At 38.9% G+C, this 19,766-nt stretch overlaps 2 protein-coding genes across 2 annotated transcripts; one reads left to right on the top strand and one right to left on the bottom strand.

Moving 5' to 3' along the window:
• Positions 1-758: 758 nt before the first annotated feature.
• LOC123932638 (olfactory receptor-like protein OLF4) lies at positions 759-1,712 on the bottom strand. Its single transcript, XM_045991073.1, has one exon. It carries the CDS (start codon positions 1,704-1,706, stop codon positions 759-761), a length of 948 nt encoding a protein of 315 aa, XP_045847029.1. The 5' UTR covers positions 1,707-1,712.
• Positions 1,713-18,149: 16,437 nt separating this feature from the next.
• On the top strand, positions 18,150-19,172 carry LOC123932191 (olfactory receptor-like protein OLF4). Its single transcript, XM_045989945.1, has one exon. The coding sequence runs from the start codon at positions 18,150-18,152 to the stop codon at positions 19,170-19,172; it is 1,023 nt and encodes a 340-aa protein (XP_045845901.1).
• Positions 19,173-19,766: the final 594 nt, after the last annotated feature.

Below are 19,766 nucleotides of genomic sequence, written 5' to 3'. Positions count from 1 at the left end.
TATCTGAATTAGATCTTTTGGATCTCCAAAATATTGACTTGTGTTGGACACACAGCCTTGCTATCTATAGAATATCACTGTTTTCCTTTTCAACAAGGAGAATTAAGCTTTTTTTGATATAAACCTTGAGCAAGGGATGCCTGGGTGGCTCAGTCTTTTGGGTGTCTCTCTCCAGCTCAGGTCATGATCCCAGGATACTGGGATTGAGTCACATGTCAGGCTCCTTGCTCAGTGGGAAGCCTGCTTCTCCCTCTGCCTGCCACTCCCCCTGCTTGTGCATGCTCTCTCTCTCCTCTCTCTTTGACAAATAAATAAATAAAGAAAATCTTTAAAAAAACCCAATCAAACAAACAAAATAACTTGAGCAAGACATACCTCAGCTTCCTGACACATTTGCCAAATGATTAGGAATTTCATATTTGTAAATTTAGAACTGTCATTTGTCCCTTACTGTGAAGCATTTGTTAATTATAAGAAGTATATTTAGAATTTTTTGCACTATTTTAATGATTTTGGAATAAGAAAGTAAACAGATTCTTCCCCATAGCTTCCAGAATGAACCAAGTCTTGCAAACATTATTTTTAGCCCAATGAGAACCATTTCAGAGTTTTGACCCCTTGAATTGTCAGAGCATAAATGTGTTTTAAACACTAATGTAGTCATTTTACATTGGCATTAGGAACTGAATAAAACCACTTATTCAATAAAATTTTGCTCAGGAAGCTAAACTTAAGCAACCTTAGGAACTTGTTCTTTCCTATGACAATTGGCCACGTAGAGTCTCCTTCACAAAGAATGTTTTCAGAGCCCTCTTTACATCTTTGTTCCTCAGGCTGTAGATGAAGGGGTTCAGCATGGGTGTGACCACCGTGTACATCACCGAGGCTACTGCACTTGCGTGGGAGCTCTGGGTAGCTGCAGAGCTAAGGTATACTCCTAGGCTTGTACAATAAAATAAGGAGACAACAGAAAGGTGAGACGCACAGGTGGAAAATGCTTTATACTTGCCCTGAGCTGATGATATTCCACATATGGAGGAAACAATCTTAGAATAAGAGTAAAGGATCCCAGCAAAAGGACCACCACCCAGCAGGACAGATGCAGAATACATCACCATGTTATTGAGAAAGGTATCAGAACAGGCAAGTTGGATCATCTGATTGAGCTCACAGAAATAGTGGGGAATTTTTATCTCTGTACAGAAGGATAGCTGCAAAACCATTAAGGTTTGTAACAGGGAATGCAGGATACACATGATCCAGCACATCATAACCAGCAGTCCACAGAGCTGAGGGTTCATGATAACCATGTAGTGTAGGGGGTGACAGATGGCCACAAATCGATCATAGGCCATCACGGCCAGGAGAAAGACATCCAACACAGCAAAGAGTACAAAAAAATAAATCTGTGTGACACAGCCTGCATAGGTTATGACTTTACTTTTTGTCTGTATACTCATCAGCATCTTAGGAACAGTGGTGGAAGTGGAAGAGATGTCTACAAAGGACAGGTTGGCCAGGAAGAAGTACATGGGGGTGTGGAGGTGGGAGTCAGAGCGGACAGCCAGGATGATGAGCAGGTTTCCACACACAGTGATCAGGTACATGCAGAGGAAAAGCCCAAATATGAGGGGTTGCAGTTCAGGTTCCTCTGAAAATCCCAGAAGAAGAAACTCTGAAATTCGTGTATCATTGCTGGGTTTCATGTGGTGGAGGTGACTTCAAGGACAGAGGCAAGTATCATGATTAATTTTCACACAGTGGTATTACTCACACAATTAAAATGCTGCCTTTTTAATTTTGTAGTCTAAATGTTCATTTTAATATTTTTACATAGATATGATCCAATTCAGGGGATACCTTGTACCACCATAGTTATGGGATTTTTGTTTCAGTCACTTAATTGACAAAAGGCCATGTACTCCACACTTTTAATTAAAAAAATTTTTCCAAATCCCAGAAATGCAAATTATGTCTTGGCTGTGATTTAGACACTTTCTAGGCGATGAGTATAGGGTGCTAAAAAAAAATTCCCTCTCACTCAATAATGAAGAAGGAATACATTAACAGATAAGAAAATAAATAGCATTTCAGAGGGTGGCAGATGGTATGAAGTAAAGGAAAACAAGGATAAAGCAGAGTGAATAGGACATGCTATTTTCTTGTATGTAAGCCAATTCTGTGAACAAGGTGACATTGGAACAAAAATCTGAAGTAAGAGATGGAGGCAGATCGAGAATTCTGGGGTAAGTGTGTGCCTGGCAGAGAAAATGACCAGGGCAAATGCCTCTAGTAAGGTACTTCTTTCCAATGCTCAAATCAAAAAAGCAAAGCCAGTGCTAAAGGGGAACGAGTAGGAGGGAGTCTGAGGAGAGAAGTCGTCAGACACACTGAGGAGAGAAGCGAACTCTCTACTAACTCTGAAACCTCAAGGCACAGGGACCTTCTTGTCCACACTGCCTCTCCCACTGTATTCCTCGTGTTGCAAAGGCCATCTCATGAATTGAACCAAATCGCCTTCTTAGTGGTCTCACTTGATTGAATTCTGGCCCCTGTGTTGTGTCACCTTGGGAGTTTCAGTCCTGGCACCTTGTTGTGGGGACTGCTCACACTCTACAGGTCACACACACACACACACACACACACACACACACTCCACCATCCTTTCCTGGCTGTGTTATTCCCTTGTCTTTCTCTGCCCCTGCCATCTTGATTGTGCCAGGAATGGATCCAAACCACATAGGCCAGATCAGTGACCTTTCCCCTGCAAAACGCAGAGTTGCCAATTCTTAAACCTCCCACGGAGAAATAATATATTTAAATATTAAAATATATGCCTATATATATTTTTTTTCTCAAAATTGAGCAATGGTTTAAACAAACACTTCATAAAAGGAAGTGTACATAACACAACAAAAGTTGAACACTTTTATATCAAGCATAGAAGTCTTATTTTTCATGTACCTCCTGCATCATTTCTGGCCAATTCATTTCTATGTGGTCTGATAGGGGATGAGATTAGTCTCTTTCTCCCTTCTCTATGTGGCATATTTTATTGATATTCTTGAGCTTTGGGTATAGATCTCTCTTTTATGAACCCAGTGTGCACACTATAATTCTCATTCTGGATTTCACCCAATGTGCAAAGAGGTCCATAGACCATGATTTACACTCCTGTCTACATCATGACAATTCTTTTTGTACTAAATAATTTTCTTTGTATCATTTTGTCTGTGGATATCATTTCATACACGCATTTATTTCATTGTGTTCTGTCCTCATGGTGAGGGTTCATGATTCAAAAGTGCAAGGACTTCGCCTTCTTTGTTTTTGTTTTTTTCACCAAGTTTTGTGAATGTATGTGTTTAATGTAAAAATCCCTTTAAACGTGGATAGGTATAGAATGAACAGAATGAAGGGATCACAAAACCAGGTTAAAATGTAAATTGAGCCATTTCAAATCACCTGTTCTAGGCAAAACTGCATGAAAAACCAAAATGAACTAAAATAGAATATAAAATAGCAATCATTGCACTTGTTGTAATGAGCACCAGGTGTTGTATGGAAGTGCAGAATCACTATACTGTACACCTGAAACTAATATTATATTCTATGTTAACTAACTGGAATTTAAATAAAAATATTTAAAAAGAGAAGCAAAAAAATAGCAATCATTAATGATGGCAATATGGGTTAATAATTAAATTGTAGAAATCCTAGACACGAAAGAGTATAATATATAATGTTCCTAGAATGCTTGGTATTTATTTGTTAAATGAGTTAGAAATCATGTCTCAATGCATAAGGACATTTAGCACATGGTAAGGTTGTATTTCAGTTTTCTTGGAAAAGGTTGAATTTCTCAGTAAATGCTGGCATAAAGGATATCTGTCTGGAAGAATAAGAAATCTGTCCCCTCCCTCAGACCTTACAAAAAACCACAGGGCTTATGACCTCAGGGTAAGTGTAACCAAAAAATACAGTAGAACATCAATAAAACTACATATAAAAGTTACAGATGGACAATACCACTAAATAAATCAAGAAATTCAAAAGTAAGAATGTAGACGTATTTACATAAAATGTAAAGATTTAATGGTCAAAATATGTTCCAAATGCCAATTGAGAAACAATGATCAGAGAAAATAATTTGAAATGGTGATAATATTTTTAAAATAAAAACAGAGAGAGAGAATAACATATGGGCATCTAATGATAAAGGCCAATCAGAATAGCTATCAAATATATGAAGTTTGTTGAAGCCGAAGAACACTTTAAGAAAACAAGAAAGATCTCTATCACCAGCAGCCTCGGGGGGGGGGGGATTATAGAGCTGTTGCATTGTTTGTGGTTGAAACTAATTTTACTTTAAAGATCTCACTTATTCATCTAAGAGACAGAGAGAGAATAAGCCTGGGACAGGCAGAGCAAAAGGGAGAAGTTGACTGCTGAGCTGAAAGCCCTCTGTGATGCTGGATCCCAGGACCTAGAGATCATTACCTGAGTTGAAGGCAGATGCTTAACCATCTGAGCCACCCAGGTACCACTGTGGTTAAAACTTTTAAACTGATAACCAAGGGATTACTGTGAATTTGCTAGCAGGAAGTAAGTGTTATAAGTTTGAAGGCAGAACCTAAAGATAGCTGTGATCCGAATAGTGATGTTCTTTACCTCAGGGTTTCTCTGTCCCTGCATATGGACATTATGCTCAGAGTATGCCCAGGGGTGAGGTGTGTCCTGTGCATTGTAGGATGTTTAGATATTCCTGTCCTCCACGAACCCTTCTCCAGTGTGACAGGCAAAGCTGACCCCAGGCAGGGATCAATGGCCCCTAGGGGACAAAATCAAAGCCAATTAGAACCACATATTGAGTGTAACAATCTCAGCATACTTTTCCGAGCATTGCTATATTAGCAGTTTAATAATAAAGAATATGAAAGACCTTCAAAAGTGTGAGCAGAAGTCACTCTGTGAAATTGACATTAGCACTAATAATACATTACTTACTTAATCAGGCAAACAGACAAATACAGTGATCAGTTGTTCACTGTGAACTGTTCACTGTGGGCTAGCTAGGTCAAATTGGCTCTCACATGGTGATAGGTCAATGTTCTTGGCTTCCATTCTCTCTGACCCTTCATCCATGGACCACTGGGATCTTGGACTCACCTGGCTGGGGTGTGTGACAGGAAGGTGTCCTTGTGGAAGTCTAAATTCCTGCCTGGATAACAGATGATAGGGACTCAAGCTCTGTCCTCAGCTGAGGCAGCAAGAAGGAGTGAAACATTGGCCTCCAGCCAGAATAAGTACTTGGAACAAATAGACAAGAATCATGGCCCTTCCTGTCCAAAGTTGCCAGGACTGAGGGACTGGAGACGAGAAGGTATTTACAACTTCCTGTGTCTGCTCATTAGTCACACTTCCCTCTCATGACTCCAGACTCAAAGCACATGATTCCCAAGTGGGAAAGTCCTCTGGACAGAAAGGTTATTTTTCCAATGAACCTCAGTTCCCAAAAGACTAGGTTAGAGGTCATGTGAAATCGGTTTTTCTTTTTTTTTCTAGTGTCTTTCTCTGAACTTGTCCCCCTTCCTGATATGTGAATCTTCTAGCATCTCACCTCAGCTTCAAGTTACAATTTTCTCCAAGTCTATGACCCAATGGCCACCTGGATTAGGTCTCTTTATCTTCAAAGCATTGGTATGTGGTGGGAACCCAGCCCTTCTATCTCCAGACACAGTCTGTTATTCTTTTCAATAAGTCAGAGAAGAGGGCTCTTCTGATAATAAACTTTGGCCACTACACACATTGGCTTCAAGACACATTTGCTGTTACAATTAGGAATTTCTTACTTTACACAAGTAAAGGGCTATCACTTAGTCCTTTGTCATAAAATACTTGTAATTATAACAGACATGTTTAGATCATTTTATGTACTATAATGTGAGCTTGCATCTTATAGGGATTGTTTGATTTAATATTTTAAATTTAATTATTTTTATTAACATATAATGTATTATTTGCCTCAGGTGTACAGGTCTGTGAATCATCAGGCTTACACATTTCACAGCACTCATCATAGCACATACCCTCCCCAATGTCCATAATAATTTTTATAAAAATATTATCCCTGAGGAAGTACATTTATGATCTCCAATCTATGTTGCCAAAATGGTACTTGATGCTGTCTAGTGATCTGTCCACATTGAATATATGGGTATGTTGTGGGCCCTGAGTGTCATTCTGCAGGATGTTTCTAGCTTTCAAGCTCTGGGGCAGTTTCTCAACCAGAAATGAATGTATCCCTGGGCATGTCTGGCAATGTCTGAAGGGATGCTGCTGAACACTCACAATCCAAAGGAAAGCACCCTGAAATATGATTATCCTACCACAAATGTCAACCATAAAACCTGAGAAACCCATCCAGACTAGCATCCATCCAACTTCAGTGTGCCTGTGAATCCACACAGATCCCACTAAATATTTGGGATCTTATCATAGTTCCAGGGTGCTCAGAGATTCTGTATTTCCAGCAAGCTTCCAGGCGATGTTGATGTGTGGATCCTAGTATACAGATCACTATTCAATAGCAAAGCTTTGGTCCTGTGTTAAAGATAGGTGTAGGGAGTTTTAAGTCTTCTGCACCATATATGGTCATTGCATGAAATTATCACTCATTCTTTAGGCTGTGTTAAGTCTGTGTTTATTGCTTTTGTAAGTGACCAAAGTAATACACATATGAAAAAGACTTTGTAGTATGCAGGATAAGGCCCTCCCAGATATGTCCACATCCTGATGTCCAGTGCCTTTCATGTATTACTTGTTACAACACAGAAGATTCAAGGTAGCAGATTGAACAAGGTTGCTAATCAGTCTGCCATTAAGATAAAGAGATTAGCTGTGATTGTCCAGGTGGGACCAAGGTCATCACAACAATCCTCTGAATGTTCAGGAAGGATATAAAAGACTTTGTGTTAGGGAGAGATTGAAAATGCTGCCCTGCTGGCTCTGAAGGAAAAGGAAGAGCTAGAGCCCAGGAATGCAGGTGGCCAGCAAGAGCAACTGGAATTGGAAAGGGAACAGATTCTCCTCTAGAATGAACTCAGCCCTGCAGACATCTTGCTATTAGCCCAATGAGATTCCTTCCAAGCTTTTTACTCCAGAACTGTAAGAGCATGTATGTGTTTGTTTTAAGTAACTACTGTGGGGATGTTTTACAGAAGCAGGAGAAATAATCAATAAAATTGTTTGAGAATAGTGTTTTAAGTCTTCCAATTCACTTGTAGCTTTCCTTGGATAAGGGCAAATTGCAATACAGAACCCACAATAAGTAGATAAAAAAACTAAAACTATTTGGAGATATTCTGCCCCATATGCTGGTTCAATAAATGCCTCCAGGCTTAAATGGGCATGTGGCCTGACTATGAGGCCTTTGAGGCAGTGACATAGGAAAGAAATTTGTGGTTCAAATTAAGGTCATCACTTTAATTTATAATTTTGTGTCTATATTTCTGCATCCTTCTATTTCATGTTGATTCAGAATTCATTCTTTCCACAATCACTACACTTGGCTGTTTTCTTTGGAGTAAAAAATTCATTTCCACACATTTCATTCTTTTCTTACAATGTTCATATGAAGCCATGTTTGGCATTCCTCATTGCCTTCAGAAATAAGGGCAAAAAAAGAAAAAAAATAAGGACAGAGGCTCAGGGGCTTGAAATTTTTAATGATTACTTAACAAAGCAGTTAAAGTTTATGTAATAGTCTTAATTATACATAAATTGAAACTTGAACTATGTGCTCCTCATTTGGGGATAGCTCCTTCAATTCATCAAGTTCTACACTTTAAATATGCATTTTACTGTATGTAATTATATTCCATAGTTGGATAAGTGGAAAAATATCTATGGCACATGGATAAGGGTATGATCTAGAGCACAGGTACCTGACTCTACTGAAATTTTGTAAGATACCTCTTCTAACAAGGAAGAAAAGCAAGCTTTAATTACTGAAGTAGGAACAGTGGGATGAAATTCAAATAATTCACATAAGTATATTTAAATTGTAAATAGAAGAATAACATACATATAGAAATGTAGTAACAAGACCATGGATTGTCTGAGACAGAAGAGCACTTGGGCCACACCACCACATCTTGGGTGAGCCTTAGTAATGCAATGTAGAGACACACTACTGACCACAGATTCATGAGCATCTCAGAAGAGATCAGAAATTATTCCCAGAGTATAATGTCTCTTGACTGTAAAGATATTACTGATGATGAGAACAAGTACAAGAGAAATGTAGCTAAGAGTCCATCTCCTAACAGTCTTCAGTCCCTGAGGAATCATTTAGACATTCAGAGTGTGACATCATCCCAGCAATTCATGGCTGCCTTAATATTGGTGTTTCATTAGAGACTAAAACAACCTTAGCTTTCAATAGTAAGACCTCTGAGGTCCTGTAAACCTCACATTCAGTATACAGAAATTCCTTAGAAACTTACGTTATCTCTATCACCCTTCCCTCCAAAAATTTAAAAGGAAGTAACCAGTCTCTCCTCACAATCCCAGTGCAGCTCTTTCTGTCCATGGGTGTTGTTCTTATTCTATAATAAAAGCATCATCTTCTATCGTGAAATGGCTCAAGAACTCTCTCTTGACTATTGTGTTCCATGAGCTTGCATCAGTTGCTCTTCCCTTTGAAAAGGGAAGTGTCATGGTGTGCTTTGAAAAGGACAGCCTGTTACACAGCAAGTGCTGACTGACATAATAATCCAAGTGAACACACATGAGGCAACTAGAGCATGTGCTGCTCTTATTTGTGGCCCATGATCTGACAAATGAGGAGAGTGGTTGTGATCATCCTATTATTGAAGTTTATTTCCAATGACTTTATGAACAAGTGACTGTATGTGGGCTTCCTTCAGGGTCACTAGAAGAGTTTGAGTGACATACATATTTAACTTTTGTGCAGAAGAACTGGTGACCCTGAACTACATGATGGGCAGGACATCCAGCTCTCCTGTGAAGCATCCTCTGATCACACAGGTGGAAGAGATTTCTGTGCAGGAAGGAAGTATGAAATAGATGATACTAAGATCCCTTAACATTTGTGGCAAATGGAAAAGGGAGTTATCTTATGTAACCATAGAGAGAATCATATTATCAGGGAGCAGTGGAAATGTTCTTGTAGAAACAGGAAGATCACTTAGTGATAAAACATACAAGACACTAAGCAATCCTTCATGTCAATGAATAAACCCTTTACAGACACTGACATTCTGTTTCAATAAATAGATGCACAGCATGAACTGTGATATAAAAATGCAAAAAAGAAAAAAGAAATATTTGAGTAGTAACAAAATGAGTATTTTGAAATTTTGTTTCATCATTGTTGTGATCACCATGACACTAAGAACACAACAGGTTCATCTATTTATTCAAATTTGTCTTTTCCATGTCGTCTCCATTGGAATATATATGTTTGCTAATCAGTGTTTGCAGGGGCTATGGTAGGTTTTTTGACACTAAGCTGAATCACCGAGTAAAAACAGGAGACTCATTAGGACACAGTAGCATGTCTGTAGAGTAAGTGCCTCATATTAAGTTTCTGGTTATTTCAGAGATAACCATGTGGAGTAAACACATTGTTAGGTATGGAACACAATTACCAGAGAAACACTCAGGCTGCCCCAGTCATAAAATACCTCTTCAGAAAGCCCTGGGTAACATCCATACTGACACATAAGTGACTCTGCGTTCCCCTTCAGCAGCTAAATTCTACTCATATAAAATTTTCTAATAAATCCTGATCATACAGTCCCCTACAATTCTGGCCATGGACCTGGATAAGTGCAGATCCTTCAGCAGCAATCTCTTTCCCTCCCTCTCAATGCTTCTCTTTCCTTCTGAGACTTCCCTGAATGGCCTTTGGGCATCCCCTCTGCCTTCCAGGACCTGTGAAAAATATACATGGTTTTGTTAGACTTCCCAGGTGGGTGTTGCTGAGGTGTGTCTTGCAATCACAGTAAGAACCTAAGGGCTGGTTCAGCCATAACAGAGGCTTTGGTCAGGGAAGTCTCTGTGGGAATGTCCACATGCACAGGAGTGCAGGGGAATAACTGGGTTTTCCTAGCCTGAGCACCCCTGTCTGTAGCCTGAGACTTAAAGAGAAGGAGGTTAGAGTCCACATTATCAGGAAGAGGAGTGAGGGTATTGATGTAAAAGAACTGTCAGACTCTAGGTGAAAATTGAGGTTTTGTATATTCCTCTACAACAAAATTATGTGACGGGCTTAGTGGCCACACATAGTTTCTTAAATATGAGGAATACAGTTTAGGATTATTCTCCTGGGAAATCTAGGCATAATTCACTTGGCATGTCATAATTTAATTCAAATGAAATAGTTTCCTTTGAAATGAAATTAGTTTTAGGAATCCTAATTGCCCCAGGTAAGATACAGAATTTTCTAGGCATTTGTGATCCAGTGTTTGTGAATCATAGGAAGGCATGTAATTGACAAAAGGGAAACTCTGTGTGTATCAGACAGAGCAGAAGCTTAATAAAGTGAGTTAATTAAACTCAAAATGGTTGAAGGATCATATGTGAGGTAGGAATCCATCAAAATCCTAGAGGAGAACATATGCAGTAACCTCTTCTACCTCAGCCACAGCAACTTCTTTCAAGACATGTCTCTGAAAGGCAAGGGAAGCAAAAGTGAAAATGAACTTTTGGCACTTCATCAAGATAAAAATCTTCTGCACAGCAAAGAAAACAATCAACAAAACTAAAAGGAAACCTATTGAATAGGAGAAGATATTTGCAATGTCATATCAGAGAAAGGCAAGGTATTCAAGATCTGTAAAGAACTTCTCAAACTCAACATCCAAAAAACAAATGGTCCAGACAAGAAATGGGCAGAAGACATGAACAGTCATTCCTCCAAAGAACACGTACATGTGGTCAATAGACACATAAAAAAAATGCTCCCCATCACTTCTCATCGGGGAAAAATAAATCAAAACCACAATGAGATACCACCTTACACCAGTTAGAATGGCAAAAATTAACAAGACAAGAGGCAACAAGTGTTGGCGGGATGTGGAGAAATGGGAACTCTTTTCCCACACTGTTGGTGGGATAACAAGCTGGTACAGCCACTCTGGAAAAAAGTATAGAGGTTCCTCAGGAAGTTCAAAATAGAGATACCCTATGACCTAGCAATTGCACAAGTAGTTATTTACCCCAAAGATACAGATGTAGTGAAAAGAAGGGACACCTGGACCCCAGTGTTCATAGCAGCAATGTCCGCCATAGCTAAACTGTGGAAGGAGCGAGATGTCCTTCAACAGATGAATGGATAAGGAAGATGTGGTTCATATATACAATGGAATATTACTCAGTCATAAGAAAAGATGAATACCTACCATTTACATGGACATGGATGGAACTGGAGGGCATTATGCTAAGTGAACTAAGTTAATCAGAGAATGAAAAGAAAAACCATTTTAAAAAGCAGAATAAGGACCTCCCAAATATGTACACATCCTAATCCCCAGTACCTATGCACATGATATTGTATATTGCAAGGGAGAATTAAGGTGACAGCTTGAACAGAGTTGCCAATCAACTTAAATTCAGATAAAACAGTGAGGATTTGAAAAATTGGAACTCTTTATACTGTTGGTTAAAATGCATATTGGTGAAGCCATGGTGGAATATAGTATTAATTAAGAGAAGAATTAACTGGGAGCTTGTTGGGTATATTGGGACCATGTTCATCATGGGTATTGGTCATAATTCTCCTTTTTTTATGTTTCTTTAGTTTTTTAATTATTCCTTACAGGTTTTATATATATATATTTTAGTCTTTTATTTATTTATTTATTTATTTTTTCCATTTTATTTTTTTCAGCGTAACAGTATTCATTCTTTTTGCACAACACCCAGTGCTCCATGCAAAACGTGTCCTCCCCATTACCCACCACCTGTTCCCCCAACCTCCCACCCCTGACCCTTCAAAACCCTCAGGTTGCCCCAACCTCCCACCCCCGACCCTTCAAAACCCTCAGGTTGTTTTTCAGAGTCCATAGTCTCTTATGGTTCGCCTCCCCTCCCCAATGTCCATAGCCCCCTCCCCCTCTCCCAATCCCACCTCCCCCCAGCAACCCCCAGTTTGTTTTGTGAGATTAAGAGTCATTTATGGTTTGTCTCCCATAATTCTCCTTTTTAATGGGGTCTTTGTGTGGTTTTGGGATCCGGGTAATGCTGGACTCAGAAAGAGTTTGGTAGTTGTCCCTCCATTTCTATTTTTTGAAACAGCTCTAATATAATAGGTATGATTTCTTCTTTAAAATTTTGGTAGAATTCCCCTGGGATGCCATTTGACCCCGGACTCCTATTTTGGGGGAAGGTTATGATTACTGCTGCAATTTCCTTGCTAGTTATTGGTCTGTTCAGATTGTGTATTTCTACCTGTTTCAGTCTTGGTAGTTTATGTTTCCAGGGCCTGTGATGTATGAGCACTGGGTGATATACACAAGTAATGAATCACTGAACACTACACCAAAAACCAAGGATGTACACTATATGTTGGCTAATTGAATTTAAATAAAAAATTCCATTTCATTAATATATAGCAGAATAGTAGTTTCAAGTGTACAATTTAGTAATTTAACACTTCCATACATCACCCTGTGCTCATCAAATCAAGTGCACTGCTCAATCCCAGTGACCTATTTTACCCACCTTTTAACCATTTATTTTATGTATTTTAAAAATATTTTATTTTTTTTCAGTGTTCCAAAATTTATTGTTTATGAACCACACCCAGTGCTCCATGCAATACGTGCCCTCTTTAATACTCACCACTAGACTCACCCCCCCAACCCCGTCCATCCAAAACCCTCAGTTTGTTTTATTTTTAAGTAGGCCCTATGCCCAGTGGGGAGCCCAACACAGGGCTTGAACTCAGGAACCTGAAATCAAAACCTGAGTTGAGATCCTGAGTCAGAGGCTGGAGCGACTAAGCCACCATGGTGCCCTCAACCATTTTTAAGTGCACAGCTCAGTGGGATTAAACACATTCACATTGTTGTGAGCTGACATCACCATCTATCTCCACAACTTTTTTCTTCTAGTGAACTTCAAGCTCTAAACATAAATATATATTTTTTAATTACCAAAATATTATATAAGTTATAAAAAAGAAGAAACAATGTCTTTTAATTTATCTTAAAGCATTAATTCTTAACTGTTTTGGCAAAACTGTCATGGAAGCCAAGGACCTAATACTCATGGTTTTATGTCAGAGGAATACAGTTCTTCACCTCACTGAAGAGGGGATAGCCATTTTTTTGGAGATATCAGTTCTGTGTTCCATCACAAATCAATATTTTGGAGACCCAAGGATCCTAGTAATGAACATCTCTTCACTCTTAGATTTGGAGAAATCTTTAAATCAGGGTTGGGATAAGGTGCTAGAAGGTTAGTTCTATGGGAAGCAGGTGAGTTCAGGGAAGAATAATAACTGGATTCTCCTGACTTGTAATTTGGTCTCTTGGGACCAGAAAAACTACTGAAAAAAAGTCTTATCTGTCCAGAGCAATGTCCCATGGGGGATGATGTGCTCAAAGTTTTGAGAAACAGGAGGGAAATAAACTTAAGGAGCAGATAGGGAGCTGTAAATATCTCTTTTGCTGTTGTCTCTGAACAGGTGCAATCTTGTGCTTCTGGGGCATGGTTATTTCTTTTTTTTTTTATCTTGATACTTTTTTTTCCATTTTATTTATTTTTTCAGCGTAACAGTATTCATTGTTTTTGCACAACACCCAGTGCTCCATGCAAAACGTGCCCTCCCCATTACCCACCACCTGTTCCCCCAACCTCCCACCCCTGACCCTTCAAAACCCTCAGGTTGTTTTTCAGAGTCCATAGTCTCTTATGGTTCGCCTCCCCTTCCAAATTTTTTTTTTTAATAAACATATAATGTTATTTCTTTTGGATAGGAGACACCTGCTGTATTGTTTGAGAACAGACTTCAGTGTCCATCATCAACTGTCTAGGGAGGAATCAGGACTTCTACATAAAGACCCCCACAAAGGTAAGTCTGAGAACCCAACAGACATTGCAAGAAAGGGCCAGAAAGAATAGAAGGGGGGAGAACGTTTACCTGAAACCACCCGAGAATCAACTCAGCATAGCCCAGCACCATGACATCGCTAAAGTTGTCGGGTTTCTTGATTAGTTAATGATTAGATTTAGTTATGATCCTAAAAAGAAAAGTAAACACTGAAGTCAGCCATGCAGGAGAGAGTGCTGAGAATTAAGTAGCATTGATGGAAGAGTGGTGATGGGTGACAGAAAGTGGTTGCAGTCAGTAGAACACCAGTCCAAGAATCTTTGCAATTAAGAGGAAAAAAGTTATAGGGTATTAGCTACAACAGCCAGGCAGTCAAATAAAAGCATTCTTTTATTCTTTTAAGCCAGGGAAAATTTGAGTATGTTCCCATATTGATGAGAAAGACCCAGACCAATGGATCATAAGACATACATTTCACAGTGACCTTTTTCTTCCTGGGTATTCCAATAAATTTTTAAAATTAATATGTGAAAGGGGTATATGAAAAAAGCTTTACGTTACAATTATTTCCTTCCTGGTGAGGATGAGTATATTTGTGTGTTTCTTAGACATTTGTTTTCTCTTTTGTTTTGCGGGTTTCAAGTGTTCATATTCCTGTTTTTGACTGCATTTTTTCAAGCATAGGAATTGAAGTTTTTCCTTCAACTTTGTTATCTGAACTTCAGTTCCTTTATGTATGTGTAGATGCACATCTACACATAGGCTCAAACCTATCATTTGATCATATTTTCCTCCCTCTCTTGCTTGGTTAAGTGTAGAATGTTCTGCAACATCTAAAGTAATAAATCTAAACATCTAAAGTAATAAATCATCTCTTATACATATTTTCACCCTGTGTTCACATTTCTGTTATTCCTTATTGTACCTTTTGGCCTTTTGTGATTAGACCTATTTCTCAGTCATGTCACTGGAAGCCAATGTCTTTAAGGTATTCTTTTTTTTTTTTAAGATTTTATTTATTTATTTGACAGATAGAGAGAGATCACAAGTAGGCAGAGAGAGAGGAGGGAGCAGGCTCCCCGCAGAGCAGAGAGCCCGATGCGCGGCTCGATCCCAGGACCCTGAGATCATGACATGAGCCGAAGGCAGCGGCTTAAGCCACTGAGCCACCCAGGCGCACCTAAGGTATTCTTTTTTATCATTTGACCAACATTCACCTTCTGAAATAAATATGAAGTAATATATATCTCTATATGAAATGAAAGCATCACTTTAGATAATGCTCCCTACCCACTGTTTTCTTATAACTTTTAAAAAGTTATCTGTACACCCAATGTGGGTGTCAACCTGACAAACCCCAAATCAGGAGCTGTACTCTTTACTGACTGAACCAGCCAGGTGCCCCTGTTTCCAAGTCCTTTGTACTTTACTCTTGAATTAGTGACCCATGTTGACATCATTAAATTAATACTATTTTATGCCTATCTAGAAAGTTAGTTTTTTTTATATTTTATTTATTTATTTGATAGAGAGAGAGGTCACAAGTGGGCAGAGAGGCAGGCAGAGAGAGAGGGAGAAACAGGCTCCTCACTGAGCAGAGAGCCCGATGCAGGGCTCGATCCCAGGACCCTGAGATCATGACCTGAGCTGAAGGCAGAGGCTTAAACTACTGAGCCACCCAGGCACCCCGAAAGTTAGTTTTAGATTGTGTTTCAGACTGTTGTTGGGGATAGCTTCATGCCTAATCTATTCTTACTCCTACTGTTATTCTTTGTTCCATAAACTTTTAGTTTCTTTTAACTTACATTTCTAGGGGTGCTGGGTGGCTCAGTCAATTGAGCATGTGACCTCTTATTTTAGCTCAGGCCACGATGTTAAGTGTCATGAGATGGAGCCCTGAGTTTGGCTCTGTGCTGATTGGGGAGTCTGCTTGAGTTTGTCTCGCTGCCTCTCCCTCTATCCTGCTTCCACTTAGCTTCTGTACTCTCTCTTTCTTCCCCCCAAATTTTATGTTTCTATATTATGCACACACAAATATTCATATCCTTAAGAAAAGATTTTATGTGTTTATTTGAGAGAGATAGAGAGAGAAAAAGAATGTGTGAGAAGGCACAAGCAGAGTGGAGGAGCAGAGGGAGAGGGAGAAGTAGCTGAGTGGGGAGCCAGACAGGAGACTGGATCTCAGCACCCCAGGATCCTGATCTGAGCCCAAGATACACACTTACCTGATCGAACTACCCATATGCTCCCATTCATACACTTTTATACAAATTAATGAATAGAACTTATGCAAGTTATAAATTGTCTTTAGGCTTTAGTACAGTTTTTAAAAAAATTATTATTTTTTTTATTTATTTTCAGCGTAACAGTGTTCATTGGTTTTGCACCACACCCAGTGCTCCATGCAGTATGTGCCCTCCCTATTACCCACCACCTGGTTCCTCAACCTCCCACCCCCCCCCCTTCAAAACCCTCTGGTTGTTTTTCAGAGTCCATAGTCTCTCATGGTTCATCTCCCCTTCCAGTTTCCCTCAACTCCCTCCACCTGGTTCCCCCAACCTCCCACCCCCACCTCTTCAAAACCCTCAGGTTGTTTTTCAGAGTCCATAGTCTCCAATTTTTTTTTAAATAAACATATAATGTATTTTTAATATAATTTTTTTTTAAATAAACATATAATGTATTTTTATCCCCAGAGGTACAGGACTTTGGGTGATTTTTTTGTATTTTTTAAAATTTATTATTAATTTCCATGTAGTTGACATGCAGTGTTATATTAGTTTTAGGTGTACAGTATAGTGATTCAACAATTGTATACATTACTCAGTGCTCATCATGGTAAGTCTACTTTTCATCCCCTTCACCTTTTTGTTTGGTCTTCTTTTTGTTGTTGTTCATTTGTTTTGTTTCTTGAATTCCATATGAGTAAAATCATATGGTATTTGTCTTTCTCTGAGTTATTTCACTTGTCACTATAACCTCTAGAGCCACCCATGTTGTTGCAATTGGCAAAACATCATTTTTATGGCTGCATAATATTCCATTGCATATATATCAATCTTCTGTATCCATTCATCTATCAATGGACACTTGAGGTGCTTCCATACCTTGGTTATTGTAAATAATGTTGCAAAACATAGGATTCATGTATATTTTTGAATTAGTGTTTTTGTCTTCTTTGGTAAATACCCAATAGTAGGATTAGTTGATTTTGTGGTATTTCTATTTTTAAATTTTTAAGTAACCTCCATTCTGTTTCCACAGAAGCTGACCCAGTTGAATTACCACCAACAGTGCATGAGTGTTCTCTCTTCACCACCTCTGCACTACACTTGTTATTTCTTGTCTTTTTATATGAACCTTTTGACTGGTGTAAGGTGATACTCTTTGGGATGTCACACAAATGGAATTATTTCATTCCCTTCTCAGACTCTTCACTATTTGTATGTAGAAATACAATGATTTGTTGAAGGGTTGCTTTATATCCAGTACTTGGCTGAATTAATTTATTAGTTCTGTTAGTGTTCTATGGGATCTTTATGATTTTCTACATATAAGATCAAACCACCTGCATACATAAATGTGTTTCTTCCTTTCCGGGTTGGACATCTTTTATTTCTTTTTCTTTCTTTAATTGTTCTGGCTAGAACTTCCAGTTGTTATGTTGAGCAGACATCAGGAAAGTGGGCATCCTTTCTTTGTTTCTGATCATAAAGGAAAAATATTGACTATATCCCCATTGAGTATCATGCTTGCTGTGGTTTTTCTTTAAATAGTTTTATGTTGAGATAGTTTTCTTCTATTCCTATTCCTAGTTCTTTTTTTTTTAAGTTTCTTTCCAGTGTTCCAGAATTCATTGTTTATGCTTCACACCCAGTGCTCCATGCAATACGTGCCCTCCATAATATCCACTACCAGCCTTACCCAACCTCCCAACTCCTGCCCCTCCAAAACCCTGAGATTTTTTTTCACAGTTCTTAGTGTTTTTATCATGTTCTATACACACATATAAACATCAATTTCCCGAGTGCAGAATATAAACAATAATATATCTTCCAGGTTAGTAATGCATGATGGTGTTGTGTTCTTTCTTTCTTATTTTTGTAGTCACATCAATGACATGGAACTGGAGAATGATACACAAATTTTGGGATTTCTTCTTCTGGGATTTTCGGAGGGACCAGAATTGCAACCCTTCCTCTTTGGGCTGTTCCTGTCCATGTACCTGGTTACCATACTTGGGAATCTGCTCATCATCTTGTCTGTCAGCTCAGATTCCCACCTCCATATGCCCATGTACTTCTTCCTTGCCAACCTGTCCTTTGTAGACATCTGTTTCACCTCCACCACCATCCCCAAGATGTTGGTGAATATAGAAACACAGAGAAAAGTCATACCTTATGGCAGCTGCATCATGCAGATATTCTTTTTCATACTTTTTGCAACTTTGGACAACTTCCTCTTGACTGTGATGGCTTATGATCGCTTTGTGGCCATCTGCCACCCCCTACACTACATGGCAACAATGAGCCCTCAGGTCTGTGGACTGCTGGTTCTGGTATCCTGGATCATGAGTGTCCTGAATTCTTTGTTACAAACCTTAATGGTGTTGCAGCTATCCTTCTGTACAGAGGTGGAAATCCCCCACTTTTTCTGTGAACTCAATCAGATGATCCAACTTGCATGTTCTGACACCTTTCTCAATAACATGGTGATGTATTCTGCAGCTGTCCTGCTGGCTGGTGTTCCCCTAGCTGGGGTCCTTTACTCTTATTCTAAGATAGTTTCCTCCATATGTGGGATTTCATCATCTCAGGGCAAGCATAAAGCATTTTCCACATGTGCGTCACATCTCTCAGTTGTCTCCTTATTTTATTGTACAAGCCTAGGAGTGTACCTTAGCTCTGCTGCTACCCAGAGCTCCCACTCAAGTGCAGTAGCCTCGGTGATGTACACAATGGTCACACCTATGCTGAATCCCTTCATCTATAGTTTGAGGAACAAAGATATAAAGGAGGCTCTAAATGTACTTTTCAGAGCAGCTATAAAGGGGCCATTTTTCAACAAGTACTTGTGCTTGCAGGCTTAAGGCCTAATAGCCAGAAATTGTGATTCTTTAATCGGATCATGAAAGAGGAACTTAATCTCTCTTTTATATCCTGGAGTTTCAATTTTTCTAAGATCAACTGTTTTATGGAATTTAAATAAGTGTCTTTGTTAAATTTTCTACTGCTTCTGAGAGCTAACAATTTTGTTTTGTTTCCTTAATTTCCAACGTTTGTCCCAACCTTGAATCAGAAACTATTTGGATATTCCCATTTGCCTCATGTAGTGATGAATGGTCTTAGTTTTATGAACTATATGACATTGGCAACTGAGGCCATTTTTATAACTTTTTTGTAGAGGAAATTCTGAGATCATAGTTTTACACTCTGTCATTCCTTTCTATGTTAATACCTTAAATGCCCTTCTTGGTAATACAAGCTTTAACCTACTATTTTGTTTCATAGGTAGTCATGGGACTTTATGATCTTCCTCAGGATCTTGTTCCTGATCCTATCAGCTCAGCATCCACAGTATCTCTGCCAGAGAATAGTAAGGCAGAAATTGCTTATGAAAAATGCCCCCCAAGTGTAATCTATGGAAAGACAAATTTGCACAAACCAACTTACTTAATACGGTC

Source organism: Meles meles, chromosome 20, assembly GCF_922984935.1.
Source record: "Meles meles chromosome 20, mMelMel3.1 paternal haplotype, whole genome shotgun sequence".
Lineage (NCBI taxonomy): Eukaryota > Metazoa > Chordata > Mammalia > Carnivora > Mustelidae > Meles > Meles meles.
The sequence above is the reverse complement of the archived record's forward strand: the minus strand, read 5'-3'. Positions and strand labels throughout refer to the sequence as shown.

What these genes read in the sequence shown, in the direction of transcription:
- LOC123932638 (XM_045991073.1), bottom strand. Translation starts at nt 1,706, where the DNA reads ATGAAACCCAGCAATGATACACGAATTTCAGAGTTTCTTCTTCTGGGA.
- LOC123932191 (XM_045989945.1), top strand. Translation starts at nt 18,150, where the DNA reads ATGCATGATGGTGTTGTGTTCTTTCTTTCTTATTTTTGTAGTCACATC.